This window comes from Chionomys nivalis, chromosome 24, assembly GCF_950005125.1.
Source record: "Chionomys nivalis chromosome 24, mChiNiv1.1, whole genome shotgun sequence".
NCBI lineage: Eukaryota > Metazoa > Chordata > Mammalia > Rodentia > Cricetidae > Chionomys > Chionomys nivalis.
Genome location: NC_080109.1, coordinates 38,763,478 through 38,790,913, shown reverse-complemented (window position 1 = coordinate 38,790,913; position 27,436 = coordinate 38,763,478). Strand labels below are relative to the sequence as shown.

General features: G+C 43.2%; 1 protein-coding gene across 11 annotated transcripts in view; it reads left to right on the top strand.

The window, feature by feature from the left end:
* The window catches only part of Pex5l (peroxisomal biogenesis factor 5 like), a 203,792-nt gene that overhangs the window by 152,648 nt on the left and 23,708 nt on the right, over nucleotides 1-27,436 (top strand). For all 11 annotated transcript variants that reach the window (XM_057756757.1, XM_057756753.1, XM_057756759.1 and 8 more), the window contains one exon: nucleotides 25-120. In XM_057756757.1, the coding sequence (XP_057612740.1) occupies nucleotides 25-120 (96 nt within the window). The remainder of the gene's footprint in view (nucleotides 1-24; nucleotides 121-27,436) is intronic.

Genomic DNA, 27,436 nt, shown 5'->3' with positions numbered 1-27,436 from the left:
CATCACCTGTCTGGTTTATTTCAGGCTCGGCTCACCAAAGAACATCGCTGGGGCAGCGCCCTGCTCTCCAGGAACCATTCCTTAGAAGAGGAGTTTGAAAGAGCGAAAGCCGCAGTAGAGGTAACCCTGAAACCACGAAGTCTCCATTGCAGGTTTCTGAGGGTGGCATCCAAGAAAGCTCAAACCACAGAGACGTGCAGGTGAAACGGAACTGTGGGCGTGAGAAAAACATGAGGACAGTTGTTGAGATGAGAGTGTGGCCAGGGAGCCTTTGATCCCCACCAGGATGACAGGAAGCGTCTGCTCTTCTACTGTCTGTGATCAGTTGGCAATGTGAGTCTGAAGCCTAGATCAGAAAGCACTCTGAGGCTAGCCTGGGGTCCATGGATTTATCTAATGGATAACCCATCTTACCCAGCGCCGTTAATTCTTAGTACTAAGTGTCCAAATATTGTTAATGAGTTTTAAAAAAACAACTTTATTTGAACACCAATGTCTAATTATTTAGTTTTCTAGTAGAAAGGGAGGGGGGAGAGATGGAAGACCAGAGGAATGCAAACCAGTTCTTGCAGGTTCTTTTACCTGTTTCCCTCCCGGCAGGACTGGCAGGGTGGCTCACGGATGTTGGGTGATTATCAGCTTCCGTACACTGCTGTTTGAGAATGGAGCTTTTTCACAGACTCAAGCATGATCCTATTAATACCTCTGTTGCCACTGGTGATTTCAATCTTGAGAACCGCAGGCACTCTTGGAATATGCCTCACTTATGTAGCCTTCTCACCCCTAGAATTCAGATGAAATGATTATGTTAAGGGTGGCCTTCCAGTAACTCTATACTCAGGGTGCGGGAAAATCCTATTTGCAATTTAATGTTACCAGGTTCTGTTCTGGGAAATCATCTCAGCCATGATTCATAGCATTCAGAAACCCAGTAAGAGCACACTTTTATCTCCCCACGCCAAAATCGCTCAAATTCCCTCTTTAATTTTCGACTTCTCTAATTTAAAAAAAAAAAAAAGCTAATGAATATTTTAGTGCTCTGAGCAGGAGCCACTGATGTAGTTAGTCAAGACTAGCTGAGTTCAATCAGGTTGCTCAAATGCATGGAGCCTGTAGCTGAGATTACCTGAAATATAAGCTTTTCAGTTTTAAGAGGTAATTTAAATCTATCTAGTGAGCTCCTACTGTGTGTGGCACACAGCAGTAGCCTCTCAGACTGCTATTTAGACTCATAGAATCTTGGGTCACAAAAGGCATTAGCATTTGGTCTCATTTATAATGAAAAAGATAATGAATTTAGACCCAAACGACTCCATAGTGGAACTGATTGACAAGGAAAATGTACCTAGGAACATATTCATTGAAATGAATCTGAGTTTGGGTCATAATTTAAAAACTCTTCTATCCTACGAAAAAAACATTTTTTTTTAACTCTTGACAAATCACGCCTGTTTCTACCTGGACAAATACAATTAGGGACAACCTCCCTCTTTTTCAAGAAAACCCATTTCTATCTTGAAAGCTACTAATTCTTACCAGGCTCTTTCTTCTAATGAAATGACGCAACAGATAATAATTTCCACGCTGCTTGGTGTTGACTTTCCTCATTTCCATCCATCTCTCAACGATCCTAACCTCATCCCACCAAGCTGTGTCTCCTATTTTCTACTTTCTCTGTCTTTTCTGGGTCCTGGTTCCAGTGCACCCCTAACATCTGCAGGATCGCATCATGCCCATAACCAGTCTAGACCTCCATGCCCAACCTCCGCAGTTCTGAATCACAGATCTCAGGAGTCTCTAGGTTACTGTAGTAGATATTCATTTAACATTTGTTCCTGGCTGCCTACAAGTACTGGCTGCTGAACAAGGGGCTAAAGACAAAGACTCCAGCCTTAAACAAGTGCATGAGCACAGCAGGGGGCAGAGGACCTTCTGCTACAGTTTCATGCCATCTATGAGATGGGGCTTGGGTTTCTCCCATTCCAAAACCCAAAACGTTAATGCCTTAAAGTGAAAAGAGTGTTAGGGACCGGATCCCCAGTTAGTCAGAAAAGTGAGCAACTTTCTCTAGCCTGGTGCTTAAGAAGCCTTCTTAGGGACTAAGAAGAGAGAGTGGGTACCAGAGGGATGAATCTTGTAGAGATAAAAGGAGGAGTATTTATACTAAGATGACGGTAAATCATGCCTCTAAGACTATATGCATCTGTGAACTTTTCAATTCCACATGTCACCCTTTCTTAGAGTATTCTCTATATTCGTGGCAGAAGACACCACCTCATCCCTTCCTAGACTCCCCATCTCCTAAAACTGTCTGTCACCTTGGGAGGGAGTTCAGCACAGAAATCTTGGAGGAATGCCCAGAGTGCAGCAGAGCTTGTGCGCCCAAATGTTTGCAGTATTTATTCTTGGGTGGCGGCACTTGGGAGTAAATCATTTTATTCTATTGTCTTATCTGCCTTTTCTAGCCTGTCCTATTGCTAACCAGAGAGAGTCTGACAGTGAGATTAAGATTCTGAGTCACATTTTTATTTAGTGTGTGTGCATGCACGTGCAAATGTGGAGGTCGTAGGACAGCTTGCCGGAGTCATTTATTTCTCTCCTTCCACCCTGTGGGACCTGGGATTGAACTCAGGTCATCAGGTTTGATGGCAGGTGCCTTTACCCACTGAGTCATCTCACTGGCCCCAGATGTAAGATTCTTAAAGGAAACTGAGTGTATCGGTTGGTAGACTGTGTCTGCCTTACATTCAGGAGGTCCTGGGCTCTATTTCCAGTACTGCATAAACAAATGCTGATATACCCATAATTTTATTACTCAGGAGGTAGAGGCAGGAGAATCCACGGTTCAAGATCCTCCTCAACTACATAGCACACTGGAGACTATATAAGACCCAGTCTCAAGAGAAAAGGTTTCCTGAAAGACTAATTGTGAATGAGGTCTGCTAGACTGGGAGAGGTTAGAGGGGCTAATGGGGGATGAGAATATGAAAACAGCCCTTTTACATGGGTATGAAATTGTCAAAAATAAAAGGTAAAGCAAAATAAATAAAAGGAAAAGTAGTGCTGCTGATTGTTTTTTCAAAGGCAGTTCTAAATACAAGTAAGATCCAGATGAAAAGGATATGTGGGTCGGTAGTTAAGACCATGTACCGCGCTTGTAGAGAACCCAAGTTCAGTTCCCAGCACCCACATTCAATAGCTCACATCTGCCTATACCTCCAGCTCCAGGGGATTTGATGCCCTCTTCTGGCCTCCACGAGCACCTGCACTTGTCTAAATACAGCTCCCGCACAGACACACACGCATACACATAATTAAGAAAGAAACTCAGTGCCTTTCCACCTGGTCCGCCTCCACCTGGTTGTTCTCCACCCGGTTCTTCTCTACCTGGTTCTTCACCTCCTGCATCCCATCTATCGTCTGCCTTCTGTCCCATCCCTGAGCTCAAACACACCAAACTCATTACCCATACTTCAACTTTCTTTTTCTGTGGGCACATTCTTCTCCCAGGTCCTCATGCAGTGGGGTCCTTCATGTTATTCTCACTGTAGCTAAGGCGGCAGTCCCCAGATTAGCCATGCAGATCCCGTTAACTTTTGCATCACCGAGGATAACCCCTGCCTCGCCTTCATCACTGGGTCTGTCCTGTATTATTTTGACTGCCACATATCTTTTAACCTAAAAGTGTGCCTTCCCTGAGAGAGAGAGCTCTCTCCTGGTTGTGTCTACGTGAAATAGAAACTATGCTCAGCGCTGCTCCATTGACTCATTATCTATACTTATGACGTTCTTCATTGTCAACTTAATGTAACCTAGAGTCACCCAGGCACAGGGAGCCTCAATTGAAGACTTGTCCAGATGAGGTTGGCCTATGGTCATATCTATAAGAGATTGTCTTGATTAGTGGTTGGCATGACAGGGCCTAGCCCACTGTGGGCAGTACCATCCCTAGGCAGGTGAGTCTGTGTAGTATATGAAAGTTAACTGAGCATGAGCCAAGAAGCTAACCAGCAACCGGTCCTGCTCTTTGGTTTCTGATTCAAGCTCCTGCCTTGAGTTCCTGCCCTAACTTCCCACAGTGACGGACCGGTCACTTAGAATCATAAGATGAAATAAACCCTCCTCTTTCTATAGCGTTTTAGTCATTTTGTTTATCACAGCACCAGAAAGTAAACCAGAGCACAGTTTCCCAATATCTTCTGGAACAATTCCTGGTCCTTAGCATATGCTGAGTGAAGGGCTGGTTGGGTGTTGATCACCACGTGGGTAATACTTCTTTCTGTCCCTTTGCTGTTGGATATAAAGTGTCAAACAACCTTCTACTCTAAGAGTAGCTTCGTTTTGACTCATGGCCACTGAAGGACTGTGATGGATTGTCCACTGTGGTTGTCTGCACCTTCATATAGGTGACATATGTACAATAGCACAGGAAGTGCCAACCAATCACTCCGTGATGTAGCACTGGGAGTATTTTATATTTGCATTGGATAAACTCACTTTTCCTTGTACCAAGACTTAAACCTGTGATTTAGCTCATTTTTAAGATAAAATGCCCTATTACTAGAAAAAAACACACACTGAAAAGCAGACACATTTAATGCATATGTAAATGACCTAGAAACCGCTTAATATTGAACAGCTAGCACTGTTTGAGGTCACCTTGAACTACTCCTTCTGGCAATGCTTCTTATGGGGGAGACTCTTCCCCCTCCATCTCTTACATTCGCCTGAGGAAAAAAGAAAAACACAAATTCACTTCTATCCAAAGTATAATAATTTTCAAACAAAGAGCTGGCATTTTTCTTCTGGGCTTTAAAAGAAATATGCATCTTTTACCTTGTGAAAGAAAGAGGCCTCCCTCCACACTCCCTTCTGGATTTCTGCACAGCCATCCTCGTCACTGCTGTTAGCTGCAGAGAAGTTGCCCCAGGGGCTCTGGAAGGCCTGAAGCAGCCTCCTAGGAGCAGAGGTTCCTGGAGAGAATCCCTCTGCACCTGTGCAGGAGAGCGAAGGTCACCTGGGCAGTCAGCACTCCTCAGCCGGGAACCAAAAATACCTTCTTCGTCATCATCGAGCAGGCAGGGAGAGAGCCGGACAACATCTGGTGTTGTGCTTAGCTAGTTAGGTGCCTCTTCCACTCTGAGAATCATTTAGAGTAGAAGCAAATTCATCAAACATGTTTAACTGTGGGCAGAAGCACCAGGAAATTGAGCAGGGCCATCCCTGCCCTTAGGGAGGAACAGGGTGAAGAACCACAAGTCTGTATGGGTTAAAGCTAGTCCAGGCTGGTTTACCCTGCATCCCAGTTATTCACACAGCCATGCCCACACCAGCCTTGACCTCACCACCCCTCACTCCCTGCTCTTGGTGCTGCTCAGAATCTAGGGAGAATCGGGGCCCACACATGCTATGCTCATCAATAAGTGAGCAAATCCACAGCCTGTCCCTCTCATGGTTTCGGTGTCTCCTCTTGTCTAGAGAGCTTATGACAGATTCCAAATTCTAAGTCACAGAAAGTTTTGCCCCTGGAATTAGGACATGTTCCACAGAGCTCAAATGTCATTGCTATGTATAGTTTGTATATTTCCATCATGTTGTTGCAGACCCTTGGGAGATTTTGAAAAGAAATAATAAAATATGTGAATAAGGGAAAATGATATCCAGGCAAGGGAAAGGATGCTATTAGAGGCTGGGGCAGCCAATGATCCAAAGATCATTTGGCTAATGAGTTCAGAGCAATGCATTCTACCATTGACATTCTAGACCCCTAAACTCCTCCAGCCCCATAATCCTGTTCTCTTGGAGCATCTCGTAGATGCTTATGGCTATTTGGAATGTCCATGGCTCTTTAAATGTGTCACTTAGTTCCTCTTCAGAGTGAGCAGACTTAGTGACTCACTTCTAAAATTGTAGAAACTGTAGACATGACCTTGAAGCTCACATCATGGAACACTGTTGTATCATTTTACTCTTTTGGCTTTTTGAGGGGCCCACCACCCAGCTCTCAAATCACACACGGAGGCTTATTCTTAGTTATGAATGCCTGGCCTTAGTTTGGCTTGTTTCTAGCCAGCTTTTCTTAAATTATCCCAACTACCTTTTGCCTCTGGGCTTTTATCTTTTTCTATTTCTGTATACCTTTCTTTACTTCTTTCTCTGTGACTGGCTGTGTAGCTGGGTGACTGGGCCCTGATGTCTTCCTCTCCTTGTTCTCATTGGTTCCTTTCTTGCTCTCCGATCTCCTTCTGCTTATTCTCTCTGCCCACCAGCCCCACCTATCCTTGCTCCTGCCTTGCTATTGGCCATTCAACTCTTTATTAGGACCATCCAGTGTTTCAGACAGGCACAGTAACACAGCTTCACAGAGTTAAATAAATGGAGCGTAAACAAAAGTCACACACCTGAAAATAATATTCCCCAACAGAGCAAACCATGACCTCCCTACTTTCTCTCCAAGAACTCGATCTGTGGGAAACCCAGCTGCCACTTCACTACATTAGCCCACATAGTGAGACGCTACAACTCTGCCAACAGCCAGCCAGGGACTAGGGCTCCTACCCATGCCAAAGAGGTAGATCTTGTGAGTAGGTCCTCCAGACCCTTGGAGACATGAATGACTGTGGCCCCAGCCAACAGCTTAATCCCATGAGACATCCTGAGCCAGAACCTTCCAGGTAGCTACTCCCAAGTTCCTGCCCCTCAGAAACCGTGCAGCATGGCAAAGGTTTGTTCAAACAGCCAAGCCCCGGGATGATGTTGGAAACAGCAGCCATCCATGGGGTCACCCTGCTTCCTGCAGTCCCCTGCCTGGCCTGGTGTATCTCTTTCTCCCCTTTTCCATCCCTGACTCATTTCAGTACTGAAGATTGCAAGGTACGCGTAGCACAGAAGTGACGTCTTCTTCTCTTCTGGATTGGGACTCTTCTAACTAACTCTCATTTCTCACCTGTTTTCCACTTGACCTGGTTGATTCCCAAGACAGTGAGCGCAGACCTTTGTGTGGCCATCATCTGGGTCTGGATCAGGCCCCACTTTAACTGCTGCACTTCTGTGCCTGTCACAAAGGACATGCCCTCAGGGTAACTTCAGTGTCAGGCTAAAGCTCCAGCCAGCACCCTATACAGAGTTGAAAAACAGTACCATACGCAGAATCATAAAAACACAGGCAGTGAAAGAGTTAACACTAACTCCCAGTCTCTTGGTGGCTACTCTGGGGTGAATGTGTATGTTCTCAAACCTAATTCCTCCTTGGGCTGGTATAAGGAAGAGAGGCCTTTGGGAGGTAGCTAGGGCAGGAAGACTTGACACTTCATTAAGGGCACCAGTGCCCTATACAAGACCCCAAGCTGCCGTGTCGTCATGGACTTCCTGGCCTCTAGAGCTGCGGAGCTGTTCATAAGGTCCACGGTGAGTGGTGCCATTTCTACGGAAGGCTGAGTGCTGGGATGACGCGACCTGTAATGCACTTTCCTTGCAAAGGTGAAGCCCTGAGTTCTTTTTTTTTTTTTAAAGGTTCTTTTTTTTTTTTTAAAGTTTATTTATTTATTTAGTATGCAGTGTTCTGTCTACATGTATGCCTGCAGGCCAGAAGAGGGCACCAGATCTCATTATAGATGGTTGTGAGCCATCATGTGGTTGCTGGGAATTGAACTCAGGACCTCTGGAAGAGCAGGCAGTGCTCTTAACCACTGAGCCATCTCTCCAGCCCCGAAGCCCTGAGTTCTAATCCTGATGTAGTGACACAGGATTTTAGTCCCAGTGCTGGGGGTGGGTAGAATAGAAACAGGATTCGAGTCCAGATTCACTGTCAGCCAGCTAACTTACCTGGAGTGCTACAGGCCAACGAGAGACCGAGGATCAAATTAATTAATTTAATTAAACAACACAGAAAAAAATAGTTAAATGGTGCCTGAGGAATGACACCGAAGGCTATTGTCTAACTTACACACACATGTGCAGGTGCATACATGCATATACATGCCCACACATGCACTGTAAACATGTGCACATTCACAGAAAGAGAGAGAGAGAGCCAAGAATTTGACCTTTTGTCTCTTTAGACTTGATTCAGAGAGCCCTATTCAAAACAGCATAGCCGCTAAATCCAGCTTCAATGATTTTAGCATAAAAAAGCTTCCCAGGAACCGTATTTTACTGGAAGCTGCTTACTGTGTGTGAACTAAGGGGCCTCTGAAGCAGTAGACAGTTGAACAGAACTGGAGAATGCCCCTGGGCTTTTATTAGTATATGATTGTGGAAGAAGCTGCTGACTCAGATGCCCCCTCCCGGCTCCAAGGTGCCTGAGGCACCCTCTCAGGTTTCCCTTTGCTTCCTCTGAGGGCATCGCCTCTTTAAAGCAGCTGGAAGGGATTAGTGGATTTAAACACTCCTTAAGTCCTTCAGACTTAGAGTCAATATCCAGGAAAGACCTTCTGAAGGTACATGAAGACATCCTTTGAGAAGTTAACTATTTGAGAACCTTGAACTTAACTGTTTACCAGACAGATTTTTTAAGACTTAGCTCATCCTGGTAGTGTGAATGCTGCCCACATCAGGTCAGAGCACATGAGCAGATGAGGTGTGACATTGTAGGGAGGTGGCTAAAGTTCCTTGACCTGTGCACTAATTAGATTTCCTTCTGTTTTACACAAGATTTTGATTTCTAAAAACAAATGAGTGTGACAAGGAGGGACTTGTGTCTCGGATGGATGCATAAAAGCATCACCAAATCCATGCGTAGGCGCTCACCTGAAAGGGTGAGAGATAGGCTGGCCTTGTTCTACCCTTGAAGGTCGAGGCAAGGGGCACATCCCACAGACCCAGGTTCTTCCGCTGCCCCTGATACCCTCTGTAAAACGCTATCATAAAAAGTCTTTAGCTTGCGCTAACCGAACCTGAGTGTCCCAAAGATTGATTTACTAGACTCACCACAGATCAAAAAGCAGTTTGGAAAATTCCCTGAACTTCAAATCTGTGTCTCAGGCTCTGCCTTCCAGACATGAGCTCATCGGCAAATATTGACTAAGCAAGTGAGCATACAGCAGGGTGACTATGGGAAGACAGACTTGCCTGAGGTTGCGTATTAAGATGGCTCTCTCTTTGAAGGAACTAACAAGATAACTTTTATTCCTTCCCATCTCCAGACACCAGGGAGACTAGAGGTTAGGACAAGTTTAAACCAGGCTGGAGTGATGACCAACCCCAGCAGGTAAGCTCTTACAGAGCAAGCATGAGGATTGGAGTTTAGATCCCCAGAAATGCCCGCCCCCAAAATAACACTGGGTAGGTGTGACAGCTTGCCTGTAATTCCAGCCTCAGAGTAAGCTGACTAGCAAGTTCTGAGTTTGATTAATAGACCCTGCCTCATAGAAAAAGGTGAAGGAACGATTAGAGGGTAATTCTCAACATAACCTCAACCCTCCACATGCACACACACACACACACACACACAAGTGTGCCTACACACATGCAAACATGCTTGCATACGCACAAAAAAATGAAAAAGAGGAGAGAGATAGTTTAAACCATTTGTGCCTAGGAATCATGTGTTAAACTTATGTGAGGAAAAAATCAAAGCACAGTAATGTACCTGGGAACATCTCCAACAGGACATGGTGTTCATAACTTCATCTGTACCTCATGGGGCCTCAGCTTTCTCATCAGGAAATTAAATTAGGTTTTGTGTTAACCCAGTTTATCCAATTAAGAGGAAATGAATTAACATTTGATTTTAATAACTGTGCATCTGCTTAAATATATCCTAGAAAATATACCCACAACTTTCAACTGGAAACTACACAGATATCATTAACAAGGCTAGAACAAATTATGCCCATGTAAGTAAAAGAACTATATTAGGTATGAAGTATATTAAGTATATACAGTCAAGTATAGACATGACAGATTTGTAGTTGGGGTCAAATGACTGACGCTGGGGGAAATGAAACTGATTTTTAGGTGCAGTTATTCTGGTAACATGAGTTGTTAGTCTAGATTCATCCGAGATGCAATTGCACGCACAGACGGGTTTGTTTCTTCAGAGTAGCAGAAGTCCATACTATCTGGCAGATAGGACATGACAGCACAGAGGGTCTCAGGTTCCTTGTATCCATCAGGTTAGAGTCCCAGGGCTACTCAGGCCAGGACCCAGAGCATCTTGGAAGAGACTGCTCCTCTAGTCAAAGACCGTCCTTCATGGGAATGTTTTGGTTTTGGTCACACCCCACAGACTGGCCTTCCTCACCAGGCTCAGCCTCATTGCTCGGCAATATAACCCATCCTAAAAACACGAGGCTCTCAGGATCAATGTGACTCTCAGAGGAGATGGTGTGACCATCCAGCAAGGCAAAGCAGAAGTAGACCTGGACCAGGATCCTCATGCCCCTTGTACATCCAGCTCTTCTGCTTCCAAAAAGTCTGTTGGACCTCACAAGGACCAATCCTAAGTTTTACAAAAACTAAAAATTAATCCATAACTTGATTTCTGGACATTAAAAAATAGTATTATTTTTCATTGGCTGTTTTAATAGTTTTTAATTATCTGAAAAGAATGCAATAATAATTACAGCCATGGTGTAATCTCAGTACTTGGGAGGTAAAAATAAAAGGCTCAAGGTCAGCCTCAGCTTCATTGTGCGTTTGAGATCAGCTTGAGCTACATAAGACTCTTTCAAAAGAGAAAGAAACACAATGCATTAATGACAACTAAGTATGTTGTTTGATTCTCCTTTACATTAAATTCATTTTTAACTAGATCTGTAGAGATGACTCAGTGGTTAAGAGCACTTGCTGCTCTTCCAGAGGACCAGAGTTCATTTCCCAGCACCCACATGGCAGCTTGAAACCATCTTTAACTCCAGTTCCAAGGAATCTGAGGTCCACTTCCAGCCTATGTGGGTACCACGCACACATGTTATACACATGTATACATACATACAGGCAAAGCAACCATACACATGACATAAAAATTAGTATGTCAGATGGCGTATTTCAACACATTACAATTGTGTACTATTGACGGGTTCGATGTATTTGTTTACATGACAGGCTTCTGTTGGCCTTTTGAAATGTGCAGTGAATCCCTGGCATGTAATCACCATGTGTGATAGGGCATCTGAGCTCTTTGCTCTTATCCAACTGTAACGACATACTCACGGGCCAGCTTTTCTCCTCCTGTCGACTGTCTCTGGTAACCACCATCCACTCTCAGCTTCTATAAGATCAGTTCTTTTAGGTTTATGATGAGGATCAAGTGAGGTCAAGTTTGTGAGTAAGATCAATTTATCCTGTCTCTGACTTCCTCTGCTTAACAGAATGTCCTTTGATTCAATTCACGTTGTCACAAGTGATAGGATTTTTAATCCTTCTGTAGCTGGGTACTGTTCCATTGTGCACCATACCACACTTCCTCAGCAGTTCATTACTTAGTGAGCAGTCGGTGATTTCTGTTTCTTGGCTGTTCCAAGTGACATAGGGTACAGGTGCCTTCTCCACGTGCTGACTTTATTCCTTCGGTATGTGCTCAGGAGTGGGGTTTCTGAGTCCTACAATCTAATTTTCAGTGTTTGGTGGAACCTGCATACAGCCTCCGTGATGGCTGTCCTGGTGTCCCATAAGCACTGTGCACTGGTTCCCTTTTCTGCCTCCTCGCCAGTGCTTGCTGCCGGCGGTCGATGGAGAGCTGCTAGGCTTACAGGCGTGAGGTAGTGTGTCATGGTGATTTCAGCTAGTCACACTAAGCACTTCTCATGTACTTGTTGGCTAAGATTTGGGTCTCTTCCTTTGAGAAGTCCCTGTCCAGATACATTGCCTATTATTATCTAATAGTGTTTCACTATTATATCCTTATGCATATGTAGTGTATTTCTCTTATTTACCCCATGACCCTCTCTCCTCACACTTCTGCTGATGCCTGTCTTCCTTCCAACAAGACCTTCCTCTACTTTCATGCATTTCTCTGGCCCATTGACTGGTGTCATTTCAGAATCATGAGTGAGAGGCTATTTACAGGAGTAGGAGCAGGCTACCCGGGGCTACCCACAGCAGAAAATGCCCCCCCCCACCAACATCCATTAACGTCACCTACACATCATCAGGAAAAGGTGGGGCTTCATGAGTCTCACCTTCTGTGATAGAACATTGACAGGCTAGGAGCTCAGGAGTATAATAGCGATGGCATTCCTGGAAGACAGCACTCCACAACGCTCCTCCCCTTCCTATATATTGTACTTGCTTTCCAGTCCCTCTTCTGCCATGTCCCTTGTTCCGTGGAATGGGCAATATAGGTGTCCTATTGGGATAAGCACTCGACGGTCACTTATCGAGAGCACCACCTTCCACTTCCACAAAAAGAAGCTTCTCTGACCAAAGTTGCCAGCAGCACTCACCTGTGGGCATAAACACAAATATTGAGAAGGCAGATGACAGGCATACCATGTCCATTCAGCAACACAACAGCAGCGGCTTCCCCACTAGGGTTCATGACCTCCCAACAACTATGTTTTGTCCAGATGTGTATTAGCTCCATTAGTGAACATCAAATCCAGTCAGAAAACATTCTGTTATCTCCGTAACAGTAAAGACACATCTTGCCTGGGATGTCAAAAGCACATATAATACACAGGAGACTCAGACTATAACAATCCTCTCCCAGTGCCCAGCATAGACTCTTCCATCACTATGAAAGCTAACTAGCAGGGGCGAAGCTTCGGCTCAATTCCAGTTTGGCTTTCTCATGTCCTACAACCAAAATGGGCAGCATCTTCAGCAATAAGGCCTTACCATCTAATTCCAGGATATTGCCAGTTTTAGTTGAGATAGTTGAGGGTTTATTGCTTTTGTTGGCTGTTGGGTTTTTAAGAGTTCCTCGTATGTTCTAGATATCATTCCTTATAAAGGATATTCTTTGCAAATATTTCCTTCCATCTTGCAGACTGCCTTTTTACTCTGTTGATTGTTGACTTCATTGCTCAAAGAAAATAGAACCCTTACTCATCACTGTCTGACATATTCCTGCATTCCGTCAAGCGTTTTCCCACTTTCTGTTGTTTCAATTACCTCTCTAATAGTGAGGTTGCTTTTTGTAACTATTAAAACACCAGGGCCTAACTCCACTGCTCATTGTGAGACACCCAGTTTTCCAAGCACCGTTTATTTGAAAGACTCGATTCACAGCTCATATTCTCAGCATCTTTACCGACATTCAGCTGGCTGCAGGGGCGTGGTTCACTCCTAGGCTCTCTGTTCTGCTCCGTGGGTCTGTGTATCTGTATTTGCGTTTAACTGTGCTATTTAGATCACTCCAGATTTATGGGATTGTTTACTTATTAAAACAGCCCTGTGTGTTAGATAATGTTCAGAAGATGTAGGCACTGGTCCTTCACTGCTCCTGGCTTCATGTAAGATTGCCACCAGGATGTATAGCCTGAGGAAGGATCTCCCCACCACTTTTTAATCCTTCTTAGAGATAACTTCACAAACCCATATGCAGTCAGTAGACAATATTAAGCACCATGCACCTGATGCCAAAATGTACCCCCAAAATTGTGATTTAATTGGTTCTATTCAACCTGGATCTGGTGTTTTTGAAAGAAACCTGGAAATTTCTCTATTCAGTCACTTCTGGGGCTGTCTCCCATCATGATGGTCTATGAATCTGTGATTTGGGACAACCTTAAGTATCAGTTCTATTTTTGTTCTTGTTGTTTTTGTTTTTTCAAGACAAGTGTTTCTCTGTAGCTTTGCAGCCTGTCCTGGAACTAGCTCTCGTAGACCAGACTGGCCCCAAACTCACAGAGATCCACCTGTCTCTGCCTCCCAAGTGCTGGGATTAAAGGCATGCATCACCACCACAACAGCAATCAGTTCTATTCTTAGCTCTCAAAGGAAGACCACTCCAAATCCAGCCTGCTGACCCATCTCTTCATCCTGCAATCATTTCAGTCAGAACAGACTCCTTTCTTTCTGTTCTAAATTCCTGCAGAAGCAATTTAAGCCAAGGAAAAAGACAGCATCTACCTGGGATTATGTTTGTTGAACCCATGGCCTGACCTTCCGTCACCAGTTTCTGCCAATTTCCACTCTTCTGACCTCATAGCAAATCCTTACCTAACACGTCTCTTGTCAAGGCTTGAGGATAAACAAGGCATGCAGGTGTCTAGCAGCTATACTGCCCAAAGTACGTCTCCTGTTTCTACCAAAGTTGTTCAAGATCTGTGTCCTGGGACGTCTCGCAGATACTGTCTGCAGAACTTCAGAGGTCTGTTGCTTTCTTGATGCCCTTCCAAGAATTTCCCCTGTGAGTTTTCTCTTTCATTTATATGTGCATTTAAACTGACAGATTTCAGCAAAATGAATTATGAGGAACATGTCATAAGACAAATTCTGTATAGATGCTCAAGGTTCAACTAAAACTGAAAAAAAAATAATATGCCATTCACAAATTAATTCTCATTCTGAACATTTTAGTTTGGTGCTCTGTTGGAGGAGAGCCTGCTTGTTTAGCTTAGCTGGCTAGCTTAGCCCCAAAATAACCACACAGAAACTGTATTAATTAAATCACTGCTTGGCCCATTAGCTCTCACTTCTTATTGGCTAACTCTTACATCTTAGTTTAATCCATCTCCACTAATCTGTGCATCACCATGAGGTTGTGGCCTACCAGCAAAATTTCTGCATGTCTTACTTTGGCAGAAGCTCCATAGCATGTCCCTGACTCTGCCTTCTTCCTCCCAGAATCCAGTTCCATCTTCCCCACCTCCCCAAGTTCTGCCCTATCAACAGGCTAAGGCAGTTTCTTTATTCGTTAACAAATAAGAGCAACACACAAACAGAAAGGACCCCCACACCAGTGCTCTTTGTAGTTCTACTGAGAGTCAGTGAAAATGAATGACATGAGCCAGAACTCATTTCATTTTTACTAACTAGGTATCCCTTTAGCTCTCAACACTAACTCCAAGGACACATTTGTTCTTTGTGTGTGTATAGACAGTGTGCAACATTCTGTTGACCCATGATGCCCATTAGTGTGCAGATAAAAATAGAAACACTTTGTCTGTACAGGACTGTGTTGACCCAGCCCCAGCTTACGTGTAACAACAGCAGTGGGTGAACAGAAAATCCGAGAGTCACCGATGCATGCATGTGTAGTGCTTGTTGCCTGTGGTTAAAACGAATCAGCAGCCGGGCGGTGGTGGCGCACGCCTTTAATCCCAGCACTTGGGAGGCAGAGGCATGCGGATCTCTGTGAGTTCGAGACCAGCCTGGTCTACAAGAGCTAGTTCCAGGACAGGCTCCAAAACCACAGAGAAACCCTGTCTCAAAAAACCAAAAAAAAAAAAAAAAAAAAACGAATCAGCTGTGCAGCACTGCTATCCAGGAACCCCATCATAGTTGGCGGCACTTGGAGTTCTTTCACAAATCAAGAGCTTTTGCCATAAACCCACTAAACCACAAGGACTCCCAAGGGACATTTCTAACATGCCTTGAATTATAATGCATGCCATTCATTCCCCTGGCAATATTGACATCTAATTATACAATATTAAATGAGCTCACACAATCTCAGAAAGAAAAAAAAACCCTGCATGATATATATATATATATATATATATATATATATATATATATATATATAAAACAACTGCCATGTGTGTCCAGTATTGCATGGGAAAAGAGAACAAGAAAAGCTAAGTATAAAAGAATAAGGAAGGACTGAATGCAGGCAATGGACTTGAGTTTACATATAAAGCAAAATATTTCTCTAATCATGACTCTGTAATAGATTTTGGGGGTTGGTGATGGATAAGTGCTTAAAACATATTCAATACTGAAAGTATAAAGTTTAATGTGAAGCTCCACAGCTTCCATTCCAAATGCCTATTCTAATTGTATAGAAGTTCACTGAGTTATACAGGCATTATGTCTGGCTAACTTTGGTGTGGGATGTTTTTATGTAAAGCTTTTTTATAATGAAGTTTATTAAAAATCAAGATGAAATAAAAACCCATACATAGATGAATAATATATATTCAAAGAGTTAGTAGCATTTTAAACATGTAACTATGTAAAATAACTACAGGAGCTGGTGAGGTATCTCAGTCAGTAAAGGCACTTATTGCTAAACTTAGCTACTTGAGTTCAAACCCCAGGACCCACAAGACAAGAAGAAAGGACTGTCCCCTGTAAGTTGTCCTCAGACCTCCTTATGGGAGCTGTGACACATGGGCACGCACACACGCACACACGAGAGAGAGAGAGAGAGAGAGAGAGAGAGAGAGAGAAATACTTTAAAAAGAAAGAAAGAAAGAAAGAAAGAAAGAAAGAAAGAAAGAAAGAAAGAAAGAAAGAAAGAAAGAGAGAGAGAAGAGGTGGCATTGGGTATATGTATAGCAAAATCAGTACAGACTTAACAAGTCACAGGTACTGAATGCTTCTGGAGATGCTTTGATAATAGCAATGGAGATGTCACACCAAAAGGCATTTGAAAAGGAAATAATCTAGCTAATCTATAAATTGTTTTCCTCAAAGAAGGAAACAACACACAAATATTTAAAAATATTATTTCCCATGTACTAATCTGAAAACCCCAAGAGCACTGTGAACGGGGAACAGAGCGATGGGAACTAGCCTGCAAGGTGTCAAGGGCACAAGAGGCCGAGTAGAAAAGTTGCCCACAGCGAGGGTAGGAGAAGTAGAGGTCGCATCCTGTCCCTTGGGCCTGAGGACTGTGGCTCTACTCTTGGCTGGGTGGAAAACTGTACCAAATCATAAACAGGGAAGGGATGGAATCTGGGGTGTCTTTGAGAAAGGAGCAGGGGTGCATGAGAGGAAGCTGAGTGAGTCAGATGGGAAGCTGGGGGACTGAGGAAGGAGCTGCAGTGGGTTGGCTGTTGATATGGAAACCAGGATGAGCAGTGGTGTGATCCTTCATGTTGGATTATTTCTGTTTGGGACGTTGTTCTATGGTGACCTCCTGTAAGGCTGGTCCTGAGGATGGAGGGAGAGAACAAGCATCACCCAGGGGTTCCACTGAGCAGACTGAGTGCTGTTGCTGAGCTGGGGGCAGAAGAGGTGTACCATAGGAGATTGGGAGTTGGATGTTAAATTCAGGGTCTCTGGAGAGAAGTCAAATGCTGAAGTTAAAATCTAAACTTTTTACTTTCCACTGAAATTCACTCAACTTAGGAATAAATGAATTTCTGGCTTCAAGCAAAGAAACTGTCCGTGTTCATTTGAGGAAAATTGAGGACAGATCGCTGTTCAGTCTTCAGTGTGCTCAAGGCTCAAGCTGGTTGTTTTGAGGATGACTAGTAGCATCAGCTCTGGATATCCGAGTTAAATGGTGGGCCCAAATAAAAATTCAATTTTTTGAATTCTTAATGTCTTGGTTTCTCTGATTTAAAATTGTGTTTAGTCACCCTATCTTGGTGAAATAGGAAGAAAAATATAGGTGGGGAGAGGCTTTATCTACATTAAATAACAAAAGTGGCTGTCACTAAGAGACCAGATGCTTTAAAGATTTTCTAAAAACATTATAAAATAATATTGAAAGAAGAGATGACTTTCTTCATTAAAAATCTAGATGAAACACTTTAAAGTTCTTGTCTGATATATGGCTTTTCTGGTTGCATCTTTAGAGTCTTTTAAGTATGGGATCATTTATTCTGAAAGTCACAGATAAAGGAAACACCACCAGAATAACAGCTGATTTATCAATAAACAGCCAAAAAGATTACATCCCATAAACCAGCCCTAAAGAAAGTACTTTGATGTCTTCCTTTCCTATCTGTATCACTTCTATTTCTTTCTCTTGTCTCATTGCTCTAACTAAGACTTCAAGCACTGTATTGGATAATGAGGTGAGACTGGGCACTTGTTTCTCATTCCTGATTTTAAAATATATAATTTTGCTTTTCCATATTTAGTATAAAATTGACTAAGGTTTTTTTTTCTGCATTTATGCACAGCCTTTATTATGGTGTGATATGTTTCTTCTTTTCCTGGTTTCTCCAGAGTTTTATTGGGAATGGATGTCTAACTTTTTTGAAAGCCTTTTCTGAATCTATTGAGATGATCCTGTGAGTTCTGGTCTTTATGTGCTTATGACCCTTATTTATGTGGGGCAAAATCTCTCTTGAACTGTGTATTTAGAGCTAACATTGCATTTCTGGAATAAAACAACTTGGTTTGCCATGGTATGTGATAGTCTTAAGCTATTCTTGATTATAATTTGTAAGAAATTAACTAAGAAATTGGCTTTGTAATTTTTTACACACTCTACCTGCTATGCTTATTTTTCTTCTTATATTTTACGTAGGTTTGATTTCTGTGATATAATTTTTTAGGCTATTTAAGTTGTAAAGAGCTTTCTTTCTTCTTCAACTATGGCAGATAGTTTTGCTGGGTATATTAGTCTAGGTTTACCATCATGATTTTAGGATTTGGAATGCAATGCTCCAGGCTCTTCTGGATTTCAAAGTTTCCCTTAAGAAATTAGCTGGTATTCTGATGAGATCCCCCTTAGGTGTTACTTGTGTTTTTTTTTTTCCTGCACTTTCAATATACTTTTCTTTTTATGTATACTTAGCCTTTGAACTGTGTTGAGCCATGGGGATTTTCTTTTCTGGCCTTTTATAATGGATGTTCCATGTGCTTCTTGTATCTGCATGTGTGTGTCTTTTCTTAGTCTGGGGAGGTTTTCTTCTATGATGTTGTTGAAGATCTGGTCTATGCCATGAACTTGGAATTCTTCTCCCTCAGCTATGCCTATAATTCAAAGATTTGGTTTTCTCATGGTGTGCTGCTTTTCCTGTGTGCTCCTTTCCTGTATTTGTAAAAAGAAAAATTATTGTTCATTGCTTATTTGGTCTACATCCTTTACTTTATCTTCAACACCTCCCAGTCTATTTTTATCCTCTGCCTGACTCATTCTACTTGTAAGGCTTTCTGTTGAGTTTTTTTAGTTGAACTACTGGGTTTTTCAGTTCCATTTTTATCATGGATTGATCATCTTTAATGTTGCTATCTCCTTCTTGAATTCTATTCTCATTCTAGATTGTCTTCATCATTCCCATCAGTCTTCTGCTTGTGCTTTTCCTGGGTATCACTTGGGCATATATTCTCCTTAGCCTCTTTCTCTTTAATTTCATTGAGCTGTTGCATTGTGTCTTTTATAAACTCTTTGAAAGTTTTGATGAAGCTTGTGAGTATTCATTTAAATTCTGTGTCCTGTAGTTCATCTAGGTTATTCTAACTAGCAAATATTTCTACAGGATGGGTAGGGTTCGAGGGAAGATACTGGCTTCATCTTTCATATTGCTGGCATTCTTCCAATGAGATAAGAGCATGTGAACTCCCTCTGTTAGTTTCTGAGTTTGTTGTGAATGAAGCAGGTTGAGAAAGAAGAGAATATGTAGGGGAGGGTTGGGCTTAGAGGTTGGAATAGTTGTTCTTATGATCATCAAGAATGCCTATAGTTTTCTTTTTTCAATGTGCCTTATCCATTTTGAGGAGTGTTAGTATTAGATCTCCCTTAGTGGCTGGGTAGAATTCATCAGTGACTTCATCTCACCCTGGACTTTTTTGCTTATAGACTATTCATTGTATCTTTAATTCCTTGCTTGTTATGAATTTGTCTAAGTTGTTTATAACTTCTCAATTTAAATTTGGCAGTTCATATAGTCCAGGAATTTATTCATTTCTTACAGGTTTAGGGGAATATGTTTTCAAAAATACTTCTTCATGGTCCTCTGAACTTCATTAGAACCTGTTGTAACATTTTACTCCTCATCTCTAGTTTTATTAATTAGGTCTCTTCTCTCTGTTTTGACTGGTTTATCTGCTAGGTGTCTGTCAATCTTATTTATCACATCAAAGAATAAACTTTTTGTTTTATTTGTTCTTTTATTAGTTTTTTGTCTGTGTTTCATTAATTTCTACCTTGGTCTTTATTATTTCTTGTTGTAAACTCTCCTAGGGTTTGGTTTGCTCTTGTCTTAGGTTATTTAGTTAAGACTGGCCTGATTTTTAAATGTAAGTGCTCACAGCTATGAACTTGCCTCTTAGAATCACCTTGGTTATCCTAATGATTCTGATAAAATGAGCAGTTTCTCTCACTACTAAATTCTGTTTTTAGTCCTCTATGGTGTGATAAGGTACAAGAACTTGTTCTGATTTTTTTTTATTTATTGAGACTTGCTTTGTGTCCTAGAATATGACCTATTTTAGAAAAGCTTCCTTGGGCTTCTAAGAGAAATGTGTAATCCATATCATCTGAATGAAACAATCTGTAGCACCCATTCTGCCCCTTCGCATTGGAGGTTCAGTGGATGACTATATGAGATATGATGGGTTCATTTCTGGCTTTCTTCAGCTTACCTGTAGCTCTCATGATGTTTATTCTCTCCTGTACTCCCCTGACTGAGGCTGAGGCTGTCTTCCTTCTTCCTCTGGGCATAGTGTTCCTGTAAGTCTCCCCTGCAGTGCTGACTTAGTGATCCTGAGCTGCATTAGTTTGTCTTGAAACAACCCCATTTCTTTGCCAAGTTTAAAGTGTGAGCTTTTTCTAGACATGGATCTCTTGGATGAACAGTTGCTTTCTTTCTCAGCTCAGAATATATCAGTCCTGGCTTTCTAGACTTTTAGACTTGTGGGTAAGAGATCAGGCGTTATTCTGATACGTTTTTTACTTATAGGTGAGTTGGTGCTTTCCCTTACTGGTTTTAGTATCATGTCTTTGCTCCGTGTTCCTGGTGTTTTGACTGTAACGTGTCAGGAGAGCTCCTTCTCCTGTCATGTCTACTTAGCATTCTAAATACCTCTAGCATTTGAGCATCTTTCTCTAAATTTGGAATTAATTTACAGCTATGACGTTATTGAATGGGTTCTCTCTGCCTTTATCTTTTGTGTCAGCTCCTCTTCTACCCCAAGAATCTCTTGACATGGTCTATTGAGTACATTCCAGGGTTCTTGCAAGGTGTAGTCATAGTGGTACTTTCCACTCTGTTTTTTAATTGTTTCTTGGATTATTCACTTATAACATTAATATTTGGGTTTTTTTTTCTTTTTCTGAAGTCTTTTGGCTTCCTCTCCAGGTCTGTCTTGACCCCTCTGATCACTCTTACTATTTGAAATGTTAGTGTGGCATTTTATCCATTTCAGTATCTTTGAATTGAGTTGGGTCTTTTCTAGGAGTCATGCTGCCTTGCTTCCGGTTTCCCTCCTCACCCCTCCCAGGGAGCCACAATAAAATGGCTCCCTGTTTCCACGGCATTGCCCTTCCGTCTCTGTACATGTTATAACATTTCAGTCACTTCTTTTGTGGATTTCCTAAGCCCTTCCTCTCTTTCCTCATATCCATTTCAAATAGACATGAACCCCAAATAGCCAAGCCTGCAGAGTGACAGTCTTGTCCTGACCGAATCTTTACCAGGCCCCGAAACGAGAAGCTTCTAGCCAACATCTTCTGAAACACACGCTCAACCCTCGCATCTTTTTTTGAAGATTTAGGTAATCCTTAATTTAAATCTTCTTTAATCCCCCCAATATCTGGTGAGTTAATAGATTCTAGGAAGTTCCCTGTATGGGAATGGAACATGTTTATGGTTTATCTTCACTTAGTTCAAGTGTGGAGCTGCAATTTCCCTGCAAACAGCCTTTTAATTAGTCAGATGTCACAGCAGCCCAGCATGGATACAATTGACCTTTACATTTCTCCTGAGTCAGCAATGTTCCTCAGCCTCTGAGCAGCCTAAAAAACAAATCACAAGCTCTGTCTTCAAGAGAGAAAAGAAAAAGCAGCTAAAGCTCTTTGCCCCCACAGCACTTGAGCGGGGCTGCCTTGTGCTCTTCGCTTAGAAGTCGCCGTTTGAGTTCCCGCTGGTGGAGTGTCCCTGAGGACATTCAGAGAGGACAGCTCATCATAAAAGATTAACAGCAGCACCCAACTCTCATCTAATTCTCCACGGATTCTAAAGGGGGGGAAATAGACATTTGGAAACAAGAAAATCTTAACTGATTTGGCTGAGATCTCTGCCTGGGAGATCTCAGACAACCAGATCTTCAGATCTCTAACCCAGAATGCTTTCCAGTTCCCCAGGCAGATCCTTCAAGTGACAGAGACCCTTCGCATCAGGAACTGTCTTTTTCAGCTTAATATTCCAAAAACACATCACATACCTAGAGTCTAGGGTTTCATACATATTAAATCTGAGAAATGTAATCTATTCACTGCTTAATGTCTCTAGATTTGAAGTAGTATTTTAAGAGCCCAAATTGCCAATAAAATATACTTTTTTATTTCAGTGTGTGTGTGTGTGTGTGTGTGTGTGTGTGTGTGTGTGTGACAGTAGTGATCAAATTCAGGACCTGGTGCATACCAGTCAAGCCCTACACAGCTGGGCATTATACCCACCTGTTTAAATACATCACTGCCTCCAGATTCAATTAAAAGGAGGCGGAGTCCCCTTTAAGAAGAGTAAATGAAGTCCCAGACCCTAGATGTCTCCCCACCTTGTTTTTTGGGATTCATCAGAGGATGATGGAGAGGAACCCTAGAGTCAAGCATATTTCTGTACAAGTCTCAGTTCTGTGCTGATGAGCCGCTATCTGTGGCTGAGGCATCTCATCTCTGCGATGCCTGATTGGTAGAAATGGGGGCTGTGCATCTAAGTCCATTTGAGGAATTCAGTGAAAAGACGTTAAGAAATGTATCTCTGTTGGTTCAGGACGCCATTTCTCCATGAGAGCTTGTGAGTATCTCTCCGGCCTGCATCTCCTGCAAAGAGGGATCTGGCGAGAGCAAACGCAAGCTGCCGTTTGTCTCCCATCCATCCAACAGCACATGACCTCAGTTCTATAGAGCGCTCTCGCTGAAGCCAGAGCTTAGTCCTGGGTGCGGTTGCTGGCTCAACAGAACCAGCTGAGGGAGGAAAACAGCAGAAACGCATTGTCTCACACTCAGAAATCACCGTTGTTTGTGGCCTCTTCCTGCTCTGTTCCTTAGCTCGTGACAGCATCACTTGTTTCTGCAACCCTTTCCACAAAGCCTTCATCCTTCTGTAATCTCTACCTATCTTCACGGAGCCTCTCCTCTCTGTGTCTAAATGGCCTTTGACCTATAAGGACACCAATCAGACTGAACCCAAAGAGACTCATCTGAACTTGATTATACCTCCCAAGCCTTTCTGTCCGGTAAGATCATTGCATTAGTTGTTTTTCTCCCTGCTGTGCAAAAATATCTGATAAAAGCAACTAAAGGATGGGAAGGTTCCTTTGGGCTCACACTTTAAAAGTACGGTCTGTCGTGGTGGCACAGCCATAGCCCAGGGAAGACGCTCACACTCATAGTGATGAAGCAGGGAGATGAACACGGATGCTCAACTGCTTTCTCCTTTGCATTTGGTCTGGGACTCTGGTCCATAGAATGGAACCAATTCCATTCAGGGCAAGTCTCAATGCATAGGAAAACCTTTCTAGAAATACCCTAGCAGGCACAGCCTTCTCCTTGATGATTTTGGCTTTCAGGAGAGTATTTGTGTCATTAGTCAGGATAGACAGTTCTCCGTAACAGAATCTTTTCCACATCTGCAGGTCTCGGGCCGGGGGAGCTTTTTATCAGAGCCTCTCCCCATGTCTCTCAGTCTTACAGAGCAGATCCACGACAATGAGGGGAGGACAAGGACCTCAGCCTCCCAGCACTGAGGAGGCATTCTTAAATGTTCAGGGTAATCTCATGCTCTCATATTCTGCTTTCACGGACGGGTTCTCAGAAATTCTTACAGGGGATGTCCAGGTGCAGTTACAGTGAGAAAATCACCAATGCTGGTCCTTCCAGGAAGATCTGAGTGTAACTGAAGAGAGTTACAGGTCACCCTGCTCTTGGGTGGTCCAAATCTGGTCTATGAGAAGCATGTTCTTTTTTTTTTTTTTTTTTTTTTTTGATTTTCGAGACAGGGTTTCTCTGTAGCTTTTTGGTTCCTGTCCTGGAACTAGCTCTTGTAGACCAGGCTGGCCTCGAACTCACAGAGGTCCGCCTGCCTCTGCCTCCCAAGTGCTGGGATTAAAGGCATGCGCCCGGTTGAGAAGCATGTTCTTAACCATTCTCTTTGCAGGGATGTAGCCAGTGGCCTCTTTGACCTCAGCCCTTTTGTAAGGATGCTAAGTAGAATACTGGAAAACTATGTACTAATGGGTGGAGATATATAGATATAGATAGATATAGATGATATAGATATAGGTATAAGTACAGATATATATATACATTATATATATATTGCGTGACTAAGTAAGTACATAGAGAAAGAGATTTTCAGTACATCTCTTGCACACAAAATCAGTCACCTCTTGTTCCATTGTTTTTCCTCCCATTCCTTTAGCTCTTCCCTCAGAAATGAAAGCTCCTTTTCAGTATTCTGCCATAGTTTCCTTCTTGATAGAAAAGAGATTGAGCACAAGATGCAAGATGGGTAGCCTTGTATCTCTAAATCGAATGAATTTGGTTTGTCTCAGCAAATTAAGTGGCAAGAGGCCAAGTGAAGGGCTGCATCCTGCTTTTCCTCCAACCAAGGTGTTTGCCAAGAGGTGGCCTTGGCTGATCTTACGGCCAAGGACAGTTTGGCAAGTCAGGGCTGGGTGAAGTGAAAGAAAGCTATGCTGGAGGAAAGAAGCAAGTGTGGGGGTTCGATGTGGGTCCAGCCCTGTCCCATGCTAGCACCTAGTGACTTAGACAAGTTGTTTATAAAGGTCAATACGTCGATATACATGAAAGGCCTTTAAATACGCATGCTCAGAACTGGCCGCGCTGCTGCTTTGGAAGAGGTAGGCAGTTTGTTGCCAATTGATTTTTCTCACCTAAAAAAACTAAATCCCAGTCTCGCCCTCTCCTCCATTTCCATTGCACTACAGGTGTGGTCCTATTTACTACGAGAGCGCCCTGCTTCCCACAGCTCATCCCCAGGAGAAATGGCTGGGACCAGATTCTCCCAAGGCCTTTTGCTCCGCGTCACCATAGACAGATGCTATAGATAATAAGCAGAAAATGCAGACATGTTAGTTATTATGCCTCCCACTCCTGCTCTTGGCCTCATCTGCAATGCAAATAAAGCAGTTAAAGATTAGACAGACATTGCTATTTTCCTTTCACAGAAGAGCAGTATCAGAGGGCCTATATAGTCTCGGATTCTTGGCCCCTTTGTTAGGGTCGCATATGGACGGGCTCCATCTTATGGATTGGGTCTTAAATCTGATCAAAAAGTGACTGGTTACTTGTCTTCTTTACTTTCTTTACTTTCTAATGCTGTGGTATGCATGACTAAGGATGCCATGACAAAGGCAACTTAGTTTAAAATGTGTTTAATTTGGGGGCTTATGGTTCCAGATGGGTTAGAATCCATGACCATCACTGCAGGAAGCAAGACAGCAGGTAAACATGGCACTGGAGAGCTCATATCTTAATCCACACGCATGAGGCAAAGAGATAGAATTGGAAATGTCATGGGCTATTTGAAAACTCAAAGCCCATCCCAAGTGACACACCTCTTCCAATATGTTATGCCACTGTTGGCTTTTCCTATTCCCTGTGCCCTGATGGCTTTTCCTATTCCCTGTGCCCTGTTGGTTTTTCCTATCCTCTGTGCCCTGTTGGTTTTTTTCTATTCTCTCTGCCAGGGCTAAGGACTCACAAGGAACCTCGTATGCTCTCTCCTCCTCCTCCAATCACTCTCACACCCTCTTCCTGCCTTCCTCTCTTGTTCTCCCCCTTCTTTCTGCTGTCCCTATCCTCCTCCTTTCCACACTAATAACCAACATTGACCTGGGAGCTGTCTCTCAGGCTCACCGCTTCTCCCCATCTCCATCGCTTGCACGGTACTCTAGCTTCTGCTGTCGCTCACCTAGAGGATGGGAACAGCTCCAACTAGTCCCTCTCCAGGGAAAGGACTGCTGCTTCCTCTTTATTCCACCCTTTTCACTTCATTCATAGTAATCATCCCAAAAACACGGATCTTAATAAGAATTAGGACAATCCAAACCCACTCTCCTAACTTTAAAAAGTCCTTTATAGTCTTCACCTTCACCCTCATCCCTGTCTCCTCCCAGGGTGATGTCTGCATAGGCACTGCAATGAACTATCAGTCCCAGAACAGGTTGGATTCTTCCCAGCTTTTGCTCTGGAGTCCCAGCTGGCTGTCACTGCTTCCAGAATGACTACGGAGCCCCCAAGCTCAGCTCGGATCCTCTCCTCTCTTCCCTTTGCAGCACCATATTGCATTCTCCTCTGCATCCTGCACCTTCCCAGCACTGGCCTCTCCTCTGCTTCCAGACTGCACCCTCTCTATATTTTCTTCCTTTGTGTCCCCAGACTGCACCCTTCCTTCATTTCCTCTGTGTCACCACGCTGCACCCTTCCTATATCCTTTTCTCTGTCCCCAAACCCCACCCTCTCAAAACAGGCTCAGCATACCCCCTTCTTCATCAGCACCTGTGATGTAGAACACTGTCTGCTACAGGGGAAGACTGCCAGTGAAGTTTGCTGAATATGCAAATTAAATATGAACAGATACATAATAAATTACTTGGAAGAAATGCTGCCTGTCATACTTTTAAAATTGCCTCAATCAAGAAAAAAATCAATTTTCTAAGACATTAGGAAGGTATACAATTACAGTCCTGTATCTCCTTTTGAACATACGTGTTTGGCTTTTCAAACTGTGTCCCTAATTACGTGGTGGTTCCTGCCCATGCGATCCTGCCGCTGCCTACAATGATGCAGCTGAAATGGGTGTGTGGGTCCATCAGCCCCTGTGCACCTGTGTCTGTCAGGTTCCATGGACTAGACAATCACAGGATACATTTCTTTCCATGCCAATGGAGCCTTCCACCTGGCATTTTATTGGTTCAATCGTCTGCTGTGTTTTGAGACTGGGGATGAAGCAGCCAACAAGCTAGATTCAGTGTCTAGTACCCTTGGCAGAGAAAATGTTTCTCTAATTCTGTCCAAATTCACCCTCGAAGACCAATAAATCAATACACGGGGAGAATGTGTGATGGTTTGGGCCATCTGGAAAATTTCTGAAGCCTCGGTGGCCGTAAAGGGGGAGCTAAGACACCTGACTTCGTATTGTCCAGGCACAGCCAGATGCCAGCTCAAGGTAACGTGGACGTGTCCATGTTACCACCAGCAGCCTTGGGATGGAGTGCTCTGTCAGAGCTCACAATCCTGGTGTGCAGGAAACCATCCTGAGCGATCACCCAAGCTTCAGAAATCACAGACTGAATCCAGGCTCTGCTTTCACCTCTGGGCTACCAAGTAATTGAAGGGAAAAAGAAAGGAGAGAGACTGGGTGACAGCTCAGTCAGTTCACCTGCAGGAAAAAAGGCCACCCAGCAGGAGGACCACAGAAGACAGGGCACACTGATGAAGACAGGGCACACTGATGAA